This window comes from Streptopelia decaocto, assembly GCF_964273445.1.
Source record: "Streptopelia decaocto genome assembly, chromosome: 2".
Taxonomy (NCBI): Eukaryota; Metazoa; Chordata; class Aves; order Columbiformes; family Columbidae; genus Streptopelia; species Streptopelia decaocto.
In genome coordinates, this window is record NC_138655.1 from 125970965 (window position 1) to 125995937 (window position 24973).

Below are 24973 nucleotides of genomic sequence, written 5' to 3' on the forward strand. Positions count from 1 at the left end.
AGCAGACATTGCTTTTGATGCAAAGAGAAAGCTCCCAGTTGTGGCCATAGCATAGAAGTCACATTGTGCATCTGCCTCTCTTGATGGCACAATCAGCTTTGCTGGGACACTTTCTCTATATGAGCATCCTGCTGTGTGCACCTGTGGGAGAACTTTGAATACTGCAAAGATGGTGAAAGTAAAGATTTTAATAAAACCTCCAACCCCCCTATAAAGCTGGTTTCTCATTTTAATAAAAACTATACTTCTCTTCCTTCATTACACTAAGCAACTTCCTGGCTCTAAGAGCCAAGGACAGAAACTCAAATGCTGTAATTGTGTGATATAGGGAATGGAATACATTTAGAGTCCGTAGCAGTAGCAAATTCCCATTTAAGAAATGAAGAAGAAACCACAGTATGTTTTTGTGGCTGTATGTTACCCATTGTAGTGTTAAAGGCTCAAGCCAGAGCAAAAAAAATACCATCTTCTGAGTCAAGGTACCTGCTAGAAATTAGTTCAGTGGATCCAGGCAGGAGGACTCAAATGGAAAAAATCTCTCAATTCATATTGAAAATTCCCTAAATTCATTTTGTCCAAATAGTCCCTGCTTGAGGGGATCCCTGACCACTGGTTTAGTTCTGATCTGGACTGTTTTTATTTAACCTTCCTTTATCAGTACTGGTGACCTGTGCTTGGAGATGTTTTGTAGAGAAGAAACACCACACATATTGTTGGAGTTTTTAATCAATAGTGTCTAAGTGGAGGTAGATTAACTGCCTCAGCCACACTGAGAGTGATCTGTAACATCATACAAAAGCTTGAAATGCACCAAACACAGAAGCTGCTGAGATATTCCAGGCTTGCTTCTTGCTGAAGCCTTGGGTTTATTGTTTTATATTACCTCATGCGAGTTTTGTTTCCCATGTGCTTCCCCAAACCAGCCAGATCCTTGTGCAACAGAGCTGGCACCTATCCACCCAGGAGAACACGCTCTGCAGTGGACATTCCTCCAAACTGCCATGGTTAAAGGGTCAGGGCTGAGAAATAAAAGAAAGGCAGCCATCTTTGCTATAAACAAGGAGATTCTTCACACAAAACCAGGAGCTAACAAAGACGAGGTTTTTAGCCGTGAGGTCAGGCTGTGCAGGAAGGGAGACAGAGGCATCTCTGTGGCCGCATCCTCAGGACGCCATGATTGGGCAGAGGGAAGGAGCCGAGCCAAGGGAGAGAGGTGAGACCCAGACAGAGCCAGCTGCTACACGCCCTGCTTTCAGAGCTCACCAGGCATCTGAAGCAAAATTAAGCGCTAGAAAATCTCCCCCTGGCTGCCGCAGAAGCCTCCATTTACAGAGTCCTCAGAGCCATGGGGAGGACCCACGGGAGTTTGGCTGCTCCGTGGGCAGAGTCCTGGCTGCACGCAGTCACTGCTAAGCTCACCCAGAGCTTGCTTAGGCAGGGGACATCAGTGTCTGGTCACCACTGAGGACTGAGTGGCTCCCTGCAACGGGGACACAGGTACACTTCCAGGCTTCAGAGCCCACCGAGTACTCTGCAGGCAAAACATTGGCATTTGTTTAAAAAGCCCAAAATATCCTTCCAGGTCCTGCTTATTAAAGCTCTGAGGCTGGCAAGAGTCATCATGATGAGATTTCCCCACCTCCCACCTCTTCCTCTAGTTACATTTATCTTCCTGTCAGGTCTTCTTGTATCTGAACAATAACAAATATATCAGCAGCTGAAACCTCATTTCCCCACCCTGCCTAGGAGCCACTTCAAGTCTGTCACTTACCCGATCCAGGTACTGTATTATTTTGCCAAAGTTTCTCCAGACCCCACTTGACACCTTCAAAACCCTCACTTCTCAACCTGCACCATAGCTAGACAGTGGCCGCTACTCTTAAACGCAAGCTTGTTGAAGCTGAGCACAGCAGGTATTAATAACCAGCTGCTGCTTTTCCTCTCAAGCAAAGCAACAAGAAGCTGCTGAAGATCTGTTTACACGATTCTTAAAAAGCAAAGTTCTTCTTTCTCCCCAGAAGCTTTATTGATTTAATTGAAGAACTCCCCCGGGGGAGGGGGTTGCTTGCGGAAAGGTTACAGCCTGTTAAGAAAAAATTATCTCCATCAATTGTCAGCTCTTTAACCTAATGATGATAATCTTGAATAGCTTGCTCTACTCTGCAAAATTACATACAGCACTTAATTAGATTAATTAGCAAAACAGAGTTATCATAAAGAGTCTGGCTCTATATTTCAGTGCCAGAAAGGAAGGTGGGGGAAAAAAATAAAAAGAAGGAAAAAAGAGTGCGAGTTAGCTTGAATGAGACCTGCCACTCATGAAATAACAGCTGGTACCTGCTGTGTTTTGATTGTTGAAAATTTGTTTTCAAGTCTGCTCCAAAATCTGAAAAACAAGCTCAAAAACTTTTTTTGGGGGGGATGGATACTTGCAATGAATACAACTTAGGATTGCTCGTTGCTGTCCTCCCAAAGAGGAGGGTTTCAGTACAATGAATCTATCCTTAAACTGAGCAGAAAGGTGCTGTAAGGGGAGGTAGCCAAGGCAATGAGGTGGCTATGTCAGGTTTCTCAGCGTCCTAGTACTGCGCAAGCACAAGCATTACCAATTTCTTCAGAGGAAATCATACTTTAAAAGGAAGGAAAAAAAAAAGAAAAAGTGCATAAATGGATGGTCTTTGCCAAGCCTGAGACTTGTGAGATTCAACGAATGATGTTTTGTGGGTTTGCAGTAGACACCAAAGCGAGTCAATGTTATGTTTCGTATTTCCTGCTGGGGAGCGTTGACACTCACATGATGTTCAGTAACGAAACCCAAGCCCTGGTCTGTGCTTTGTTTACTGAGCACAAACCCCCGTTTCACACTGAAGATGACATTCTGCTGTTACTGTGCCCATCAGATGCTTCAGAGTTGTACAACATTACTTCAACCAAGTGTTTATAGCTAAAGTAGTGGTACCCTTAAGTAAAAAGGATAGATTTGGATCCCCCTTGTCATGCAGGAATATTAAAAGAACTGATCAGAAACTTTCTGAACCTTTGACTTTGTTCCTAATGAACCATGGTAAACTGAGAAAGCTCTCAGGACAGAAAAGCCAAAAGACAGGTACTATTCTAAAGGAGTAAAGAGAGAGGTGGCATGATTTCTGCTGTCTCGGAAAAGAAAGCTTAATGTATTACTTACACTAATCAAAAATGGAAGTGAGAGTGAGAGAAATCAAAGGGTGATGATTTAAAATATTTCAATAAAAAATATTTTACTAAGGAAAATGTCAAGTAGTTTATCTTCTTATTTGGTGAGATTGTAACTTCATGATTGCATACTGAGACTTGGTGTCATGCCTGATATCTTCGATTTAAAATAATTAAAAATGCCTAAAATTAACTTAATGCTATTCACTTGTAATTAACTTTGAATGGGAAGACACCATCCTGAAGAAGCATTTCTAGTGGAGCCATGTGGTGTCTGATTGTTGCTTTCAATTTCTTTATCCTGAGCTGAAATAAAAAAGAAAAGGATACAATTTACAGAGGACACATATGACTGAAGTATAAATAAAAGGGAGGTGAAGTGATTTATACACATGGATTTACATCACTCAGCTATGTGACAGCATTAAACACATTTAGAAAAGAAGAAATGTGTGACTAGCAATGGGACCCCATGTGATGTATCACTAGCAGGGATCACATCTCCGTCATTCCTGAAATGCTGTATATGTTTTCATAGCGTAAAGACCAGAATTTATGCTTAGAGGTCAAAAATTATTAACAAGGAAGGCAAAAGAATGACTTGAGGTCTTGACAATGCACTTCAGTGAGATACTTCAAACTGATGCGTAATATAGTTCATGTTTCAGCATGATTAGACTACAAGAAAGATTTCTGGTGAATGAGTGAAAGCTCAAGGCAGAAAAACTCAAACTAGAAATAAAGTGCAAGTTTTACCATGAGAAAAATTAGCCTTTGAAAAAAATCACCTATGAAAATGGTTTCATTTTTAATTTTCATAATTTTATGGCTCTTAGGAAGGAAGGGATGTGGATATAAAGACCTGCTGCAGGTGAAAGATCTAGGTAGGAGGCACTTGGTGAATGAGTGTTTATAACTGGTGTTAGGCAGACTAAATTATCTGAAGTGTTTCCACCTAAATCTCTGAATGCCTCTTTTTCTCATGTGTTGAAACAGTGTTTGCCAGAATTTTTCAGTAAAGTGCATCTGAGACCAACTTAAGCCCACACAGTGGCATCCCTCATGCCAAGGAGATGGAGCAGTGATATTTCCTTTCATTTTCTGCAGAGGTAAAGAATTAACAGTGGCTGGTGAGATCATAAATGTAGCTGCATGGCAACTTTCAGGAAAGGTGGCAAGAGTGTTATAAATAAGGGCAGGCAAACCAACTGAGATAAAGTTGGAAACAACCTCAGCCTGGACCACAGACTAGTATTTACACAAAATGTGTGGAGGAATTGGAATATAAATAGCTGTCAGTGACTAAAGGCAGGATGTTTTACATGATTAAAGTACCCCAGGGAAGACATCTGATGGTTGTTTGCATTCTGACTGACATTTTCAAAGACTGGGTCCCAGAAGTGTAGCTCAACAAATCTTGATTTTTAGTGGTGCAGCTCTATTTTGAGAATTGTGGTCTAGCAAAATGGGTCTGCCATTCCCAGGAGCGGTGGTGACATCCATCTGGCCCAACTTTTGCTCACCTAGACCTGAGTCCCTTCTAAACAGTGCATGAGGTCTGTCACTGAGCTTGGCAGTAGTTTAGTTTTGTTGAAGTATCCTCAGAGAGGAAATCCATAGCTCTGCCACAGAATAGCCAGAAATAGGTTGTGGTGTACCCCAATAACATGTGACACATAAAACATACAGAGCCTTCCTGCCAGATCCCAGGAAAGCAGCACACCTATGCTCAGTCCCACAGACACTTAGTCATATGTTCAGCTGGGCTGAAGAATGCAGTATGGGTTTGAGGTCTACAAAAATATATTTCTCTCTCCAAATAGGCCAGGCCAGGCCAACCTCAACTCAGTCTCCAAACACCCTTGAGATCTCATTTCTGTTCTGGATTGCAGAAAACCAAACAACTTTTCCTCTACTCGTAGTTTGCTTCCTCAGGGAATCAATTTGGAGGCTGAGCTCAGTTCTTCTGAAGGTATGCACATCTTCTGGCTGGCAGAAGGATAGAGATCCCCTATATACAAGTTGCATTTGTCTCCCTTAAAACTTGGCAAGCATAAGCCTTATGCTACTTGGAAAAAGATGAAACTGTGTTTCTTAGAAGGGTCTTGGCCACTCTTTGCAAGACAAAGCCACTTGATTTCAGAGAGTTTTCCTGTCTCCGTAAAAGAATGAGCAGGAGAGCCACCTCTGGTGTGACCATTTGATACAGGTCTCTGGAGACAGATAGATCTGCTATGAGTTGACTTAGATGCTGAAACTAGGAAGAGCTCATACTGGATTTCACCTCAAAATGCACCTGATATGCATGACAAGGTCTGCTCATACCTGTATGAGGCTGTTGTGTCCTTGCATAGATTTAAAGATTTATACATCAGAAGCTCCTTTTGTGAGGGCAGCCCTCTCTAATACACCAGCAAGACTTGACATCCTCTTCCTTTGTCAGTGCTGTGCGTCAGCATCCCCCTTGGCAGGGCAAACCCAAGGCAAGCACACAAGCAATAAAGACAACCATTGCTGCTGCTCTTTCAGATTTATTGTACTTTCTATTATCAGCTCATCAGTTGCTGAGTCCTGTCTGTCTGTCTGCGTGGTCAGTCTGCGGCAGAGGATGAATGCAGCTGTGGTTGGTCACATACTTACCCGAGAGTGTAAAAGGCCTGGTGACAGACAGTCAGGCCACACGTGTGTGTCAGCCGCTGACAACATTAAGCCAAAAACTGTTGCATTGATGGGATGTGCGTTCACACCTCATGCAGAGTGCATGAGAGAATAACAACTTGCAAAGTGCCTGATCCCCTTACTGCATTACCAAAAGGGAGAGACCTGACTGCTGCCCTGCTCCGCCATCCTCTTCCTCACCTTGTGTCGCACATGGGGGCAGCTACTGCATCAGGAGTGGCTTTGGGCTGCTTGCTGCCTGCCCGCTGCTGTGACACGAGGTTTCAAGGCACTGCAGGGGAAACGGTTAATGAAATAAGCACACTCTGTTACTCGGCCGTTTAAACTATTTTCACTTGTGTCAGGTTTCATTTTACAAATCCCTTGTGTTGTGCCTGAAACAAGTTGGCAGTTTGAAGCTTTCGAGAACAGTTTCACAATGGATCATCCAGTATGTGGTAATATGTCTTTATGATACCTGACCAGTGTTTTGTACTTCTTCCCTTTAGACCTTCCAGCTGAATTTGAGTTTTTGTTTACGGCACAAGCGTCCTTCCAACTCCAAATCCCCTCAGCATGCTACAAACCACTGGAAAAGTCTGAGCTTTCAGCTTGTGTTTGCAGTTCAGCTGGCTACAACAATTTACTTGAGAAATAGCTGGCATTTTGTCATCTTCCCTGCTTCTGCAATGTTAGAGCTCTTTCAGTCTTAGAAGAGCTGTGTGAATGAGGAGAAGAACAAAGTCCCACTGCTGAGACATTTAAATGCCGTAAAATGTCACAACATCAGATAAGCTTCAAAATCTTAAAAAAGGATTAAAAGTGCAGAGAGTTTATTGGATGCTGACACGCACTTAATAGCACTTTCGCATGCAATGACTTCACACAGTGTTTCTGTGCAGTTCTGAATGTCATGTAAGTGTATAAATTCCACTCAAACATAACCTTTATTACGAGAGCATCAGTAACAGAAAAATCTAATTAAAGGATAAAAGTCTTGGTGGAACCATAACCTTTTTCATATCAAATTGGTAATGAATTAATAGAATTCTATGAAAGATATTATTTCAGAGGAGGACTGACTAGCACAGGGAAAACCCTGCCTTCCACCATGCAGTTTAGTGGAAGTTCCTCCTCTCTCTTCAGCAACCCATCCTCTCCCTTTGTAATCCTGAGTGACTTATTATTCCATGTGGCTGCATCAAAATACATGAAAACAGCAGCTGGACCTTTGAAATCTCCCCATTCTGTTCATCTTGAATCATCTACACTGGGACACTTGCCACATTGCCACAGTCTATTACACCCAGGCCTGTGGCTGATGAATTACAGCTCTGTCAATCGCCCTGTCTAGCAAATTGCCAGCACATGAGAAGGAACCCAATATCATTATCAGCATTATAGAACACCATGGACAAAGTAATAGCAGGCTACATTTCCCTCGTTCAGTGCTTACTCCAGAAAACTAGGCCATGGTGTCCTTCAAACCATAATGAGAATTACTATTGAAAGCACTGTCAATCTACATAACAGAAGAAATGAGGCTTGACAGTTCAGAAAATTGGGGATAAGTACAGTAGCAGAACCAATCACTGCAAAAGGATTCATTTTTTTCCTCCGCACTCAGTCTAAAAAAAACCAGAAATGACCCAGGCCAAAGATGTTGTCTAATTTGGACAATATATGTGCTTATCTGCATGTAGCTGTTGATTTTGGCTGGGAAGACTTAGAATGTGATAAAGTTCCATTTAGGGCCTGTCTTTCCCTAAACCATAATTAAGTCCAAGGTATGAACATGCCACGTCACACTGCAGATGGATGTTCAGGAGAGCTCTCATGCCTTCTTTCACTATATCCCTATAGAATCACCATCTTTTTGATCCTGTTCTTTGCATTCCAAACATCACTTGCTTCTCTTCTACCGTGATTATTCAGAAATGATTGCTCTTCCTTCCAGTCTAATTAAAGATATGACAAGTCATTTGAGACATACTGGAAACTGAGAGTCCTCACTGACAGTGACAACAACAGCTCTGCAGGACATCAGTTTTTCAAGTGCCTTTCTCTGTGACCCTTGGCTCCCCACACTGCAGGGTTCCCTCACTCCTGTTTCGGAAGGGCTTTCACCGCTAGCCCCAACCCCTTTTATTCTCACATCTTGCAGAACAGTCCTTCTTACAGTTGATAACACCAAGGCTGCTGGGTCCTGCAGTTCCATCAGCAGCTCATCAAAGCTGTAGGTCTTCATCTCTGCGACTCTTTCACCCTTGCCTCAAAATTGCTCTGTGGGGCGGTCTGAGCCCTGCTGCAGCCCCCCCAGGTCAGCAGCAGTGGCAGGAGAAGACAGTAACTGTGATGGAAGCGGCAGGTTTGGAAGCTGCCAGCACCGTGAAACACAGGTGTGAGAAAACCACATTTCTGGGCTCCCTGGGAAGAGTCTGTCAGAGCATCACAAGTAAAGCTATGCTTGCTGCCTTCTTGGTGCCGGGGTAAGCACCTTTGTGTTACACATAGCTGGTGGCAAACAGAAGAAACATCACAGGCCTAACCAAGAAAAATCGACTCAGATTTTTTTTTTTTTCCTGAGCATCATCACGTGAGCTGACAAATACAATGAGGACTTTGAAAGCCAGCCTGAATGCCCCCAGCTGAGTGTCTTCCACTGCTGTTGTCCTCTGCCTTTCAAATTGGCTCTCCAGCATTACATAGTGTCCATCAGCAGCTTTGCTAAGCTAAAGACATCTCTTGATGTCAGGTATTTCATGGATACTTCACTACACCACTGGGAAATCCATTTAGATATATAACCTGGTTTCTGCATTCCAGTTTATAGTCGGGGCTTGTGGGACTCAACGCGGCCACGTGGGTCTGAATAGCTCTGGAATCTGTGTCTGGTCCTTCATAGTGTCAGCAATGCTGGGGGGAGGAGGCCTGCTTTTAACATTCTTGTGGTACAATAATGGTAATTGTAAGTCATGTGCCCTAAATATATAACAGATATCTTTTAAAATTTACTAAAAAACACAGGAATTATCTTGTGGCTTTAAATGCATGATCTACTGTAGCAGCTTGTGTTGGCCATTTACCTGGACCAGTTGTTACAGTAGATAGCTCAAAGTTCTCTCAAACATTATGAAACAGGTTATTTTAGGCCTTGATGTATGGCATTTAATCATCCCTTGTTTAGTGCAACACATCGTAACTCTGACATTCTATATAAATTGCAAGGTATCCTTCTTGAGCTTGCTGAATAAGTCAGCCTCAATGAAATCCTGTGGCTGTGACTACTCGCTACTATAAAAAAAAAAAATTGCCTTTATGGATTTCTGTATTTTGCAGCCTTTTGTCTTATTAAAGGGTTTCACGATTTACCTGCCTCATCTGTATTTGAAACAGTCCAGCAAAACTTAGAAACAGTCATATTTGAATATCAAATATAGCCACTCATGGTATTATAGGTATTATTACTTGCAGTGCAGATCACAAGATGATTTTAATCTTGCTCTTCTGATGAAAAGTCTATAACAGAATCTTAAACGTGAGGGTCTGATTTTCAGAGAAATTCAGCACTTGGGGGAATTGCATCAACATCATTTGCATTTTATATACTTAGGCAATTTGCAAAAACTGCATTTTGAGTGTTGCTCATAACAGTGTTATTTATTAACTGTTTTACTAGTTTGTATCTGTACAAGAAAGCAAGTATGCAAAAAATATAGCATGGCTTGGAAAATGGACTGGGGATGTCTTTTTCTGTTTGGATTATGAAAATAGTGGAATTGTTTGATTCTAGGACATATGGTGATCCAACCTCTTCTGTGCATTCCCACCAGTACAGGTGAGTATTATCTTTTCAGGGTCCTACTACTAGGATCATACTACTTTCAGTAATGTAGTTGCAGCAGACAAAGCTGCAACTACAAATGGTGTTTCTGATTAGCTTGAAACACACTGATTGTATCTGATCGTTGTTCTTGCAGTTTTCCTCTAGGCTTTGACCTGTGGCAAAGATTTTATGTAGGTAGAAAATGCCATTTTTCTTTTGCCAAAATTCTTCTGGGGAGGTGCTGTCAGAGTGCTCCATCACATGTGACAGACCATCACTTACAGAAACTTATCTCTAATACAAAATTGAGTTTTTATCTTAAATTGTCACATCTGAGAAGTCTCGCCTGTGACACGGGGGACGTGAAGGAGCTGGATTTAGTAGCTGATTCCTCTTCCAGGACTGAATATATCCTCTCATACCCAGTTTTGTGCTTAACCTTGTAACTGCTGCTGCCCTCCCTTCCTAAGAGGTCTCCTCAGTTAATACTGGCTCCACTTCGGCCTCCCCCAGTGTTAAGCTATACTCACATTACAGTGACCAGACTTTCAGTCCAAAATGATGTGTTGTCACAGTGCTGACACCACTGGTGCTCTTCATGCTCCCAGGCTCTTCCTGTTTGTAAACCATTAGCGGTTAAAATAATGTTGGAAAGAATGCTAGAAAAATACACACTTAGCAAATAAGTATAACACTCTCCAAGGGAATAAACCTTGAACACTGATCATGAAACAAGGCTCAGAAAAAAATATGTATGGTTCTGTAAAACTGTATGCAAATAAATGTAAGCACAAAATACTGCACCCTTGAGAAGGATGTTCAGGAAATGATATTTCCAGTCCTGCTTGCTGACTGCTCCCTGTCACAGGCATGAGGGTCTCCGAAATGGAGGGACAGTCACTTCTCTCCTGGGTAGCTCCCTACCCACTTCCACAATCACAGAATCATACAATAGTTTGCGTTGGAAGGGTCCTTCAAAGGTCATCTAGTCCAACCCACCTGCAATGAGCAGGGACATCTTCAACTAGATCAGGTTGCTCAGAGCCCCGTCCAGCCTGGCCTTGAATGTCTCCAGGGATGGGGCACCTACCACCTCTCTGGGCAACCTGGGCCAGTGTTTCACCACCCTCATAGCAAAAAATCGCTTCTTCATGTCTAGCCTGAATCTCCCCTCCTTTAGTTTAAAACCATTGCCCCTTGTTCTATCACAATAGGCCCTGCTAAAAAGTATGTCTCTAATTACAGATTCCTGTTTCTAATTACAGATTCCTCAATCTCCCCTCCTTTAGTTTAAAACCATTGCCCCTTGTTCTATCACAATAGGCCCTGCTAAAAAGTATGTCTCTAATTACAGATTCCTGTTTTAACAGGTGATCCTTATTTCTCTATCCAAAGAAATTCTGTCTTTCTTTCAGTAATCCTGGCACAAGTAGCAGCACCAGTACATTATATAAAAAGATATTTGAAGATATTGTTACGTAATCAGACTTGAGAAATGTAATCATTATTTGGTTAAGGCTGTATCAAAATCACAGTTCTGGAATTCGGGACAGAGGCAGATCTAGAGCTGAACCCTACAGCTTTTTCTGAGATTTCTGGGAGGGTATTTTTTTTAATTAATAAAATAATGTCTGAAATAAAAAGTACTTGTGCTGTGAGCCACAGCATAAAGCCCATATTATAAGAATGTAACAAAATCTTTTCACGCTCTTACTAGACAGAAAAAATATTGAACTCTCCAGGTCTTGGGACCCCACGCAGACATTCTTATTTATAATCAACTGATAGGATTTGTATTTCAAAACCAATCAGCACATTTGAGTATGTCTGCTAAGTACATGCCACTGAAAAACTATGTAGGGATCAGTGCACACTGGAAAACAGAATCTAGTGAAATTTAAAGTACGTGGCATTTAAACACAAAAAGTGCTGCCTTCTCACGATGTACTATTTATGTCAGTTTAAGTCACTCTTAGCTGCCTTCTGTGGGGGTTATTTTTTTTCTGCGATGACATAGTGTGTTTCTTCTGCTATTTCAAAAAGTGGTAGGTGTCATTTCCTCCAATTTATCGATGCAGGAAGTTGAGGGCTGAAGAACAAAGCTCAGGCCTTTGAGTTCCTGCGCTGTTTCCTGGCCCTGCCACTTTCCTTCTCCCAGACGGTCACCACCGCACAGGTCAGCGCTGCACCCAGCGAGAAGATCCTCTGCTGGTCCACATTTATCTCCATGGGAAACAGACAACTAATAAAACATCTCAGAAGGCTCTTGTATGGACTGCAGGTGGCTTAGCGAGACTGGGTTGCCCTTCACAAAGCAGGAGATGTTCACAACAGCCAAATCTCTGGTTTTAACTGAAAATCCAACTCAATTGACTACAATGGACGCTCCACCTAAGCCTCTGAGGGCTTGTTGCTTCTCTTGTACTGAAGTCCTGTTTCTAATCTTTCTGCTACCCATTCTTTCCACAGCTACCCAGAGAACAGAAGTGATGACTCAGAAAGGGAAGTTTAATAGTGTCCAGAAACAGAAATAACCAGAAAACCTCAAGAGTTTTACTGCCTTTTTCTGAAAACAAGTTGTAATGAACAAAGAGCATCACATGGTTTAGTACTGAATATTATCAAACTGGCCTGTCCCACAGCTGCTTTCAAAATACGGAGAGCAGAAGGAATCAGGGGGTGGTAAGAACTGTGGAGATTTTTTTTTTAATGATTACAGGAGTTCAAAAGACTGGAGGTCATTATAAAATACATGCAGATCTATTAATTTTTAAACTGAGTTATTAAATATTCCATTTAGAAAGCTTCATTGGTCACAATGAGTAGGTGTGAATAGAAAAAGAAAAAAAAGCTGTGAAGTTCTACACCCATTACAGTCAAAAGTGGCAAACTGCTGACTTCCCCAGTTTCAGAATTTTGCTCATGGTATTACAACCCCATGGGCGAGTCATCCTCCGGCAGCAGCTCTCCAACTGTTAGCTGTATGGGGATAAAATAATTTCACAGTGAAATAAATGTCATTGCATGTACATACTGCACCATAAATATGGCTGCATGGTGGCCTTTTTGCAAATATTACTCTTTACATTCATTTTGAACCTTCGGCTCACACAAGTGTAAACCTAGGTAGGCTAAGGCTTAATGAAAGGTGATGATACTGAAGACACAACATTCAGGAGTTTCCTTGATCTGTGCAGTAAACAATGCACACAGCAAGAAGAAATCAGTGTTAGCAATAAAATAACATTCATGCAGTAGAAAACTAGGAAATCATACACTGCAAGAGTGGAGGATTCAGTCCTTTCAGATTAGTTCATTTGATTAGTAGACCAGAGTTATAATCTTTAGTCATCTTGGAACTCACTTCCATTTTTCATGCTGGCAACTCTGAATCATCTCTCTGCTGCTTCAACTTCAAAACAGGAAAAAGTGAATACAGTAACCAGCCATGGAGTCTTATAAAATGTTCCTGTGCTGTACAAAGTAGCAGAAAAAAGGCTTGAGTCACAGAGCATCTCACCATGCTGCAAGAGCAAGCTTGTGAAATTGTGTGGGGCACCAATCTAGTACTCCTTGCTGCAGTAACCTGAGAATATGAAGGTACCTGAGAAAAAAGGGAAATTTTGCAACACTGCATGTAAATCGTGATCCCACTGACTGGAGTAGAAGGCTACTGCCAACAGCAGAAGGACCAGAACTTCATCAGTAGAGCTTCGCCCCCAGCTCTGTTTTGAAGGCTCTTGCTGTTTTAGTGGCATCAACGGGCTCAGCAGTGCCCCTGGCTAAGTGCTGCTGCGGGAATTCCTGGAGAACCGAGCTGTCTTCTGTAGCTGGCTGGTGAGGTCAGAGGATGGAGGACATGGTCCTGGGCTCTGTAATTAACTATTCAATGGCTGCTACGTACCACACCAAGCACAACCGGTAAGGAGGAGAGTTTAGGCAGGAAGAACGCAGATGAGGCTTAGAGAGATGCTCCTTTTTCTAACAGTCACTGTTCAGCCTTTTTCTTGCATTCAAAAAGCGAATTCACTATTAGCATCCTCATGGTTAATCTGTGTGTGAACTTTTCCTTTCCCAATTAGTATTTTCTTTTAAATTTAGCAATATGTTCACTCAGATCTCCATACACACCCATACTCACTCACTAATTACTGGAGCCAAACAAAAGCCAAAAAGGCAGTCAGATAAATAGTCACTTGTGTTTTGGCTCCATCTTTCATAGTTCAAAACTATGTAAACAGTTCCACTGTATTACGGCACATTTAACAAAATAAAGGCAAAAAAAACTGTAAAGTCAACCTGTGATTAATTTTATCTGGAATACTTCCCAGCTCTTGGGTGCTTCTTCTTCTGTCTAATCTAAACTGAACACTGTAAAAAGGACTAGAACACAAAGAACGCTTTAAGAATGTGCAACTGAGAAAAATACGCTAATAAAGTTGGTTTTGAAATTATCATCACTGGGTTAACAATAGAGCCTGATACTTTGCTTGCAGGTGTTTATCCTGCGTTCTTTTAACATGCAACATGTAAACCCCCTAAAGGATTTTTAGCTACACATCATCGTTCAAAATATCTGCTTGACTGAGTTCATTTTAAGGCTTTATGGTACATACAGATCTGGGTTGAGTATGAATAATGCACAACAGTGACCTCCATTTTAAGGAATCAGCACTACACTTGTATCCAAACATATTTAAATGGTCACTTAGCTAAATGCATGTACTTTAACTATTTTTTTTTTTTAAGCAGATACTATGCAAGGATATTACTCCAAAAAAAATGTATTCTCTTCCTTTCTAACAAGAAAGAACAGGATCAGAGTAAGCTGTTACATATGTTGTAGAGTTGAACATACAAAATCTGATGGCTCTAGCTTATGTGATACTCATCCTTCACTTACTTTTCCTTTTTCCTTAAAATGAGGAAAAAAACCCCACCAAACTATGTTTAATCCTTTCAATGTTTCCTCATCTCCTTCCAGGTTGTAATGTGCTAAACAGAAATATACAAATACTAAGAATAACCTCACAGAAATAACTCCACAGAAATGCTTCATGTGTGATATAAATGACATCATTCAGTAAATGCCATGCAGACAGTGGTGGGCCAGGACCACTAATGGAGCTTTCCCAGCTTTTAGGCCTCTTTGAAGTGTCATGCTAACCATACCGACGTTTGCCCACAGGCTACACCCTTCAATTAGGACTAAAAGTCAATAGTAAAATTCCAACAGTCTAGGTTTTGGATTTTCTGATAAAGTGAAACTAACCTTATATATTTCTGGCTCGGCTGAATCTTGATCTAACACAGTTATTTTGCAATAGATAAATCAGATTTAGATCTGATAGATTTGGCCCTGTAAGACTAACTTCATACTGGCTTGGAGCATAGTTAGCAACGGTGAATTTCATGTTGTTTCCCATCAACTTCAGGCACAATTGGAAGACTTCCAGCTGACAACACAGAGAAGGACTATTTAAAAAGCAATGCTTGCAGGTGTTTATGACAGGTTAAATGTTTCATTTTGTACAACACGGAATATAACTTGCTCCTGGTAGGATCATAACATTGAGGTATACAATCTGTCACTAGACACTGAAATTGCTTAGCACCTTCTAAAACTGCTCCTAACCCATGCAGCTTGACATTTAAAAGTGCAGTATCTAGATGTGACATTTACTATACAAATTGTTTTCATCTTCCCTGTCCCTTTTAATTTTATAATGACTAGAAAATAAATTTAAGTTCCTGATAATTCAAATTATGTGTAAGTATACCAATGTTCTTGGTCAGCGCTCCATTGACTTTTACAGGATGTTATATATATGTTAATGTTCACGGCAACCTGAATGCAGAAACAGCATCTCGAATTGGTTGAAAAAAATGTAGAACGCGTGTCTTGAAGACCTCCGATTAAAACAATGTTCTTCAACAGACATCACCATCTTTCCCTTTTTCCCCACAACTGAACAAAAACTGCAGTTTGTAGGGCTTTGCTTGTTTTTCTTCAAATTTATTAGCTTCTGTAATGATATAGTCCATTTTATTGTTAAATCAGAAACAGTAAGAGAACACTCTAGGTTGGTATAGTCATTTTACAATGAGCATATCAGCTACAATACCTTTACCTAATGTTGTCAGAAAACCAAAACAGAACCAGAACAACAATTTTTTCTTTTGACAAACCTGCTTATTGAGATATCATCTATTCTGTAAGGAAGAAAATACTTGAAAAATAAAAAAGTTAAAATTTAGTTAAAAGCTTTACTGTCTGGGAGCAATCTCATAAAACTCTTTAATATGAGCACTTCACTTCACAAAATGAAAAACTATTTACAACATTTTGCTTGCAGTTTGGTCACATTATCTACACACATTTGCAGAAGATCTTAGGCAAAATAGGTATGTATCTTCTTCTGACATAGGCTATCAGATTGATTGCACGTTCCTTTTACATAATGGCTCTCCTATAGTGCACTGAAGTCAGTGATCACTGTCTAATTACATTCTCATTTTAATTTATGGCTCAACAATAAAATCAATACCACTTCAAACCCAAATATCTGAGCGGCTGAATTACATATAGTGTGAAACACATGGATTCTACTTTTTTGGACCTGATTTTCAAAAGAATAATTCCCCTTACCAGCACAATTAACAAATTGTGCAAAGAAATAAAGAACCTGTGCATCCAATTTGTTTGAAAATCAAGGCATCTTGTTAAATTCTGTCAACTGATTTCCCTCTAGTTACAGCTCATTCAACAAACGCTCATTTCCCTATGGCACTATAATGAACTTTTCAGCACGCTATTACTGAATTACAGTATCTTTTACATATATACTATATTTTGGCCAATAATGTAATTTCCATGTTACACAATATCATTGCCTTCACAAGCAGAGTTGCTACATACATTCACAGTTTCAACAGATTGCAATTAGCTTCTCCAGTTGTGCTTTAAAAATTCCAAATATTTTCCAACAGTAAGTGCAAAGCAAAAGTCCTATGCAGCTACAATTGGTCACAGAGTTATAAACTCCATAATTACGAGAAGAGCGTTCTCTCATTCTCCATTTTCATCACCTGCTTTTTCAGGTATCACTTCCAGACTTCGACGGGGCTTGGAGATTTCTGCATTTTCAGTGCCTGGCTTATTGAGTCCACACGTAAGAGTGGCATAATGGATTTGTTTCAGATTCTCCAGTGCTTCATTTTTAGCATATTTGAGCAGATCGGCTTGTCCCTGTAAGAAAAAAATGCAATCAGTATACACAATAGATAACAGGACTATCCTTTTCCCCCTTCTGTTTGTTTCAGATTAATGGTACAGTTGCCCTGCTCAAAAAAAGAAGAAAATTAACAAACAAACAAAACTCAAAAAAAAATCCAAAACAAACCAAAATCAACCAACAAAACTAAGAAATGGATTATTTGAAGTTAGTAAGAACCAAGCTCTTTGCTTTCTCTGGAGCCAACTGGTTGCATAAACAAAGGGAAAGGGATAATTTCTACCTAACAGCTTTCAGGAAAGTAATCTATGCTGTATTTTTATTCCAAGACTATAAGAGTTTCTGCATGGACAAAATGGCAAAGGCTGATTTTAATAATTCAGGAAGCCATTAAACTGTTCCAGGTTTTTTGTTCTTTGAGATTTTTTTTTTATCTTAGCAACTTGTTTCATTCAATAGTAGCATGGTAAAGGATCAAAGTCTGTCAAAGAATGATATATGAAAACACAGGTTGGCAAGCAACATGTAAAAAGGACAGTGATGACAAAAGCTTCACAGGATTGTTTGCAGTTCAGCGCTGTCACTGTCCCTCTTTACTTGCACTTATTCTTCACAGTAATTAAGGTTTAAGTAAAGCTGTAAGTGAAACTGTCCCAGACTTGGGTGATTTGGCTCTGTCCTGCAGTATTAGCTACTCCATCTCTCTGTATTGATTAAAGGCCTCTCAATGCAGACTGGGCTGCCTTTCCTGCAGACGTTACCTGCCCTGCCCATGTGCAGACAGTGAGCAAAGCTGCAGCACGTGGTGAGCACGTGTGTCTTTCTGGTTCACCCAGCAAAGTTCACAAATGTGCAGAAAGTTTGCAAGGGCCAGAGGGACCACGGTGTGCCTGTGCTCCCGAGGGAGAACTGCCGCACAGCTTACAGGAAAGCAAATGCTTCATTTCCAATGGAGGGAAGGGGAAAGCACACACACACACACACAGATCGATCAACCAACCCCAGGTACTGACGTGCCTTGAGACTGTCAGTTCCTATAATGTCTAATAAGGTATGAGCACTGACTGCACCCTTTCCTGTAACTGGGGTATTCATGTCTGGCCTGTGTTAAATTCTGGTTCCTCACAGACACTTCTCTTCAAGAGATGCTGACGTCTCTTCTAGAGGCATAACAGCCATGTTGCCTCTCCTCCCCAAATAAGACTGAAATCCAACTTTACTTTTTGATTTAAAAAAGAAAGGAGGAGAGGTAGAATGGCAGTCAGACAAAAGCTTGTGCACTCACGGTGTGATACTTCAGCCTTACTTCTTCAGCAACTCAGAACATAAATAGTAGCCTATGCAATAAGTAGAATTATGCATTTGAGGCACACAAATCAAAAGCAAATATAGCTTTCTTCAAAGAAATAATGCCCCTTCTCCCCTTATCCGAGACTATAACAGTCAATGTGCTTTTTTCTCACAACCAGAGAGGAAAAAATCCAGAAGTTCACCAATCAGAGCACAAGCTTCAGTAATATTCTCTTCTAAAGAAAACCGTGAGTACTTCTTTTTTTTAATCACATATTTTTTTCAAACTGACAAACAACTAAAAGCTAATTTAAAACACTACAGCAGACTAAATGAGTCATATCTGGAGTGCATCTGTTTCTAGACCAAGTTCCATTTTACATGGATTAGTAGAATACAGTCCTGGAACTTTAATCAAGTTGTTTATTATAGGCAGAGCTGCTAGCAACAGTCTATTAATAAGGTTGCCCAAAACTTCTCATTTAACACCCCCCCCTGCTTTCAGTTGCTTATATGCTTGCCAAACCTTAACTACTCAAGCTGATACTTTCTATGCAGGATTTTTGCCTTTGGCAGATTTTATTATTATTACTGTTTAATATTATTATTTAATCTCATCCATATGGTTCATTCAGTTCTGAAAATAAAGAGAGGAAAATGCTGTAAGAATTTTTTTAACAATCTTCCACTCTTCCCTCCCCACTCCCACTTGGGGTAGGGACTTGTAATTCAAATGACTTTAGGGCCTCAGAGTAGTGGATCCAAGTTATGAGTTTTTAATAAACAAAAATCAGATTTTGAACGTGGCTAATGAAATCACTCAGGATTTAATTCTCAATCATTCTTCACTTCTTGACAGCTTCAGCATGTGGCAAGAGAATGCATTTTCCATTCCCATGCAATAATGAATATGTGTTAGAAGAAAAAGTTTGGTTTTTCCTGTATGGCTTCTCCAAGTTGTACTACCACCGCAATTTAGTTGCCAACCCAGGAAGTCCAAAGTTAGACTGGAGGAGGGGAAGGAAGAGCCTGGGACAGGGACTCTGGTGAGGAGGCAGATGGAGAGAAGGAGAGGGCAAGAGTGATCTCTGGGACTGGCCTGGCAAGAGGTCCGCGACTGCAGAAAGGGAAGCTGCACTGTACTACGTGAAGTAGAGACTAGATGTCACCGAAAGAGGACATTGAAATAATGGAAAAGGAACACAGTGCGACGATGAATTTGGATCACATAAGTGAGCAGAGAAAGGGAAAGATTGAGGCAGCGTTTGGGATTTGAATACAGAAAGAAAACAGATAGACAAAATCCACCATGTCGAGAGAAGCCTGAAAATGACAGACAAGTAGAAGGACTAACAGCTCAAAAGGAGTGAGAGAGCTTGGTCATGAGACTAAAAGCTGTTGAGAGAGAAAAACAAGCAAAAATGCAAAGCAGGGAGAAGACTGCAGACTACAATGAAATCAGGTAAGGTGATGAGAAAGCTAAAATTAAGACTCATCAGGAAGGATCACTAGAAGAGGCAAAGAGGGGGCAATATGAACTGCAAAGCAATGGGACAAAACTAACAGAAGAGAAAATCAGGCACCAAGTAGGAACAGAATACTGGATGGAGGAGAGAGGGTAAGGAGGGGTTAGCTGGAATGGCTGGATTTTCAGCAGGGAAGATTAACTTTGTAGACAAGAGAGATTCTTAGATAAGGGGCTGGCTTACTGCAGACAACAGTTCACACTAAACACATTTGGCCAAGTGGGACCAAGTTTCACAGAATCACAGAATCGACTGGGTTGGAAAAGACCTCAGAGATCATCGAGTCCAACCCTTGGTCCAACTCTAGTCCGTTTACTAGATCATGGCACTAAGTGCCATTTCCAATCTCAGTTTAAAAACCTCCAGGGACGGCGAGTCCACCACCTCCCTGAGCAGGCCATTCCAATGCCTGACCACTCTCTCTGTAAACAATTTCTTTCTAATATCCAGCCTAAATTTCCCCTGGCAGAGTTTAAGCCCATGCCCCCTTGTCCTATTGCTAACTGCCTGGGAGAAGAGACCAATCCCCACCTGGCTATAACTTCCCTTCAGGTAGTTATAGAGAGTGATGAGGTCACCTCTAAGCCTCCTCTTCTCCAGACTAAACAACCCCAGCTCCCTCAGCCTCTCCCCATAGATCTTATGTTCAAGTCCCTTCACCAGTCGTGTTGCTCTTCTCTGGACCCACTCCAGCACTTCAATGTCTTTCCTGAACTGAGGGACCAGCGTGAAACAGAAAAATTAATCTGTGTACATTAGACATTTCTCCAACACTCAGAATGAAACAATTGATTTCTGAATGCCACTGAACTCAGAGAAGTGCTTGTGAAATCAACTGTGTTGTCATTATCTGCTGGCATGTCATGTTTACAAAGGAAAAAAAAGAGCCAGCTACTGCTACCAGATATGGCACAAGCTCAAGTGAGAGAGGTCTGTGCAATTGATGTAAAGAGCCTTGCTCTGTTGATGGACCATCATGAAGCCATATGCTGGAGAAAGCAAGCAGTATGCATCTTAAAAATCCAAGTTTTAGTCACAGTGAATGCTGTTGAACAGGAACACAAAGCATCTGAAAGGCAGAAAAGTAAAAAAGTCATCCAGATCTGAAAAAATTGTCCCCACACACTCAGTTAAAAGAACTCAAATTCCTTTCTTCTAGCTATATATCAAATGTCTCTTGTCCAAGGGCTCTCAAGATTCAGTTGCAATTCTTTATATTCTATGCATTCTGTAGGTGCATAAGATCCTGTGCCATTGATTTAATAAGTAAATTAATAGTACAGCCAGTTGACTACAAGCTGAAACACAAGAACCTCTTGCATCTATGGGGTACTGGGAGGCCTTTCACCTTCTTACCAGCCCCAAAGGGCCATACACTACATGCTCTTAAAATGCACATTGTAAAGCAAATACAAGAAACCTATACCTATAAATGGCTCAAACCCTAGTCAAGCACAATTAGCATAAGGAAGTAAAGAAAAATTTACACTCAAAGATACAAAGCTGGTCCACAGAGACAACTCAATGCTGGAATCTGGAGCAGTTGCAGAACCAAACCCAGATGACGTTTCTCAGTATACGGCAGGGCTGGCTCTGTCAGCCTTTCACCCCAGGTAACTGGGAATGAATTCAGTACTTTAGTGTTGTCTGGCAAACACACCACAAAACTCAAATTTACTCCCAGGACTGTGGATAAAAGGCATTTTGTGATAATTCCCATCTAGGAACAGGACCCGTACAGGCCTTGCAGAGCACTGGGAGAGCACTGTCCCCATGGCAGCAGACAGCAATCCCTGCTCCCTTCACTGTGGTTAAAATCCACTAACAGAACTGAGCACTATGGAACTTTAATATCTATTTCACATAATGATGTTGACAAGCTTCAGAAAATTAATCAAGCATCAAGCTGCTTTGTAGGCAGACATGAAAAAGACCTTAAATAACAACAAAGAACAAAACTGAAATTCATTCATAAGCTTTCAATAAACAACAACAATGAAGGATGTGAATTAATGTGGAAGACAAACTCAATACCCTTCATACCTCTCTGACCCAATATGCCTGTGCAAACTACTCTGGGTTTGTTTGTTTGTTTGGGGAGGGGGGGTGGTGGTGGTTTTTTAATCAACATTAACAATCTTCTGTTTGTTCTGACACTTGTGGCTAAAAGGCAATGTTTCCACTGAAAGGTAGCTCCTGAAAGGTAATTAAAAGCAAAACCAAAATGGTTCCTATCAGTTCTTGTACATACAAAATGACATATCATTTCAGGGTCAACTAGAATGTCTCAGCACAGCTGCCTTTATAATTTGGTATGTATTCACTCATGATTTTTGGTTAACAGGTTCTTCAGTGAGTGTGTGAACATGAAAGTAAAACTGTAGAGATGACATTTGAAATAACTGCACGAGCAGTCTTCCTCCCCAAAAAATCCCAAGAAACTCTATCAGTAATGACTGGGCTTTAGCTCGGGTTCTGGTACCCAAAGCTTTTATCAGGAAATGTAAGAAGCCAGCATCCTTTTCTCAAAGTGCTTCCCTGAGCGGTGGCTGGTAAGTACAAAAGGACATACTGCAGTGTTCCATGCCCACCTGATGTGCTCTGATTGCATTTACAGAATCAGAACATAAAGGATTTGACTTATAAACATGGGTTTAATTAGCAGCCAAAGTCCCATCAAACCAGCAACATCAAGGGACCAGTAGTTTTAGACAGTGAAATGGAACTGGAATGTGGAGGTTTCCTGAGTGCCTACAGGAATAGGCTGCAGCTATGAGAGGCTTAACAAATGCCCCACAGTGACAACAGTGCTGCCTGAATCCACTTGTAGATTTATTCCACAAAATTCAGATTAATATATATATTTAAGAAGTTGCACCCCTATAAGTGCCTAGAGTGTTCCATTTTTAAATGCATTTATAAAAAATAATCTAGGTGCAGAACCCATGTCATTACAGAGACAACAGATGCCATGAACTGCATGCCTTGGGATTTCTTTCAAGTCAAATTAATTGATGTTGTCTAACATGACATCTAAAAACTCAGAGCCAACAAGAAGTATCTAACAAATGCTGGAGTTAGGAATCCCACCTTCATTCTGAGGACTTACACTGGATTCTTTGTAAGTGTTTAGAACAGGTCTTTGTTGCAGAGACTCATCTAAAGACGCTGTTATGCTCTTCCTATGGGTATCTCAAATTCCGAGCCTATTTAAGTTTTTTTCAAAGTTTTGCTTGTCTGCAACAGCACTTACACTGATTTTATTTCTTCAACTGTGTACTCCTGGCAGGAAGTGTGATTATCTATGTTTAGAAAATGAGAGTGCCATCAGTCTGAGTAATAATAAATAAATCACTCGCAAATGATCTTGCAAACTGCCTACTTGAAACAGAGCAATATTCTAACACTCTACAATCTCTAAATCTCTCAGGCAACAAAGTTTACTAAAACAGACTAAATTTACTCTGAGTGATGCCCTGAAGTTAAACAAATATCTCTGTGTGCATATATGGGGTGCATAAGAATGGGAATGTGTGCATATACACACTCACAAATTGAACAGAGATACTTAAGATGAATTCAAACATACTATACCAATAATAAATTTGGCCACATGCCTTCAAATTAGGAAAAATAAAATCATTGAAAACAGTAACTGTAACATGCACATGCGTGCACACACACACATATAGATATTTAATAGCTACGTCAGATGTACTAAACAAAGAGTTCCCCTACAATTAAGCTGTCAATTTTGTTATTTTATCAAACTTTCCATTGCATCAACTGTAGCCAAAATGTCCCAACTGAAAAAAAAAGATCAATATGCATCTTGAGGGTAAAATGCCACTTAATCAGTTTGGAAAAAACATCAGCCACACTATGAGCATTCCGTGATTCCTCTGTGAGGGAGCTGAGGATGTTGCTTGTGCAGAATTATTTAGTAATGCTGTTCGGAGCCACACAGCAATTCCTAAATCGTAGACAAAAGACCATGTAAAATACTGTTCCTAATTACAGAAAGCATGAAAAGTTAAATATATCTAAGCATGGCACTACCTTTGGTGTGTTGGTTGTTCAACCGTCTTGCTTGTTGAACAGCAAAATTTGGGGACACTGAATAGGCAGGGGTTTATTTTTGTGGTATTTAAGAGGGAAGTTAATTTCACATAGGCAAGGAATTCAATAGAAAAAAGAAATTATTAAAGCGGGCCAGATTGTCACTTTCCTGATCAATTCTTACTCTAAAAAATGTGGGCTTTTACCTTCCATCCCTGTCCTCACATACTTTTTAGAGAACTGGAAATATGGAAAAGAAAAAACATTACATTAGATTGAAATTATAACTCTAGGTCTTTTTCTACAGACAGGAAGAGTAATGTCTTAGAACCTGATACACTTTTTCTATTTTATTATGTAAGGCAAGACAAGTTATGGTTACAGCCTATAGATAAGAGTCTGCAGTTAAAAAACACAACATGTTTTATTTCAAACAAATCACAACCCCTAACTTCAGTACATCTAAATGTGAATAACAATAGATGTCTATGTGAACAGTAATATTTGTAAATCACTTTTAAGATCTACCAACACATAAGAATTTTCCCTAATAACACCTCTTGTTAAAGTTTAAGCAACAGGCTGATTAGACATCTCATCAATTTTTTGGATAAAGTATCAAGTACGGGACTAATTGTACCCTCCTACAGAAAGAACCTTAATCAGCGAGTAGGAAAAAACCCAAGTCAATGTTGAAGAGATTTTCTCAATAATCTCTTCAAAAGGAAGGCCTTCTTACTTCATAATTATGTTAATCCCAAGGATACGCATAAAAGCCCTTCAGTGCTTTGAAGAGCCAGATCTGCCGTGCGGGTTCTCCAGCTCCAGGCCTACACAGAAATCACAACTTCACATTCCAGTTGCTCATCAGCTGCAAACCTCCTCCTCCCACAACCCTTGTGTTCTAGGTGCCAATCAGAGGTGAAGCAGAGGGATGGCTGTTTCAGCCAGCATTACAATAGCTATGCCTATCCAGGCTGATATCTGATACCTTTGACAGAAAAGTAAAGAAGGGATAACTATTTCTTTGACATTTCCAAACCTACTGAACTGACTTCCTTCCACTCTATCCCCCAGGTCACACAGGAACGGTACTTGACATGTCCTATACACGGTCTTCAGGAAACTCCGCTCTAGTAAAGGGAAAGTGATAGTCTGGTCCTTTTACCTATAAACAGAACTCAGAT

General features: G+C 40.6%; 1 protein-coding gene across 3 annotated transcripts in view; it reads right to left on the reverse strand.

Annotated features, from left to right (window-relative positions):
- Positions 1–15648: 15648 nt before the first annotated feature.
- PLCL2 (phospholipase C like 2) overlaps positions 15649–24973 on the reverse strand; it is a 103468-nt gene continuing 94143 nt past the window's right edge. For 2 of the 3 annotated variants that reach the window (XM_082046161.1, XM_082046160.1), the window contains one exon: positions 15649–16925. In XM_082046161.1, coding sequence (XP_081902287.1) covers positions 16746–16925 — 180 coding nt within the window. In that variant the 3' untranslated portion in view covers positions 15649–16745. The remainder of the gene's footprint in view (positions 16926–24973) is intronic. The other variant, XR_014183396.1, reaches the window with a different exon arrangement.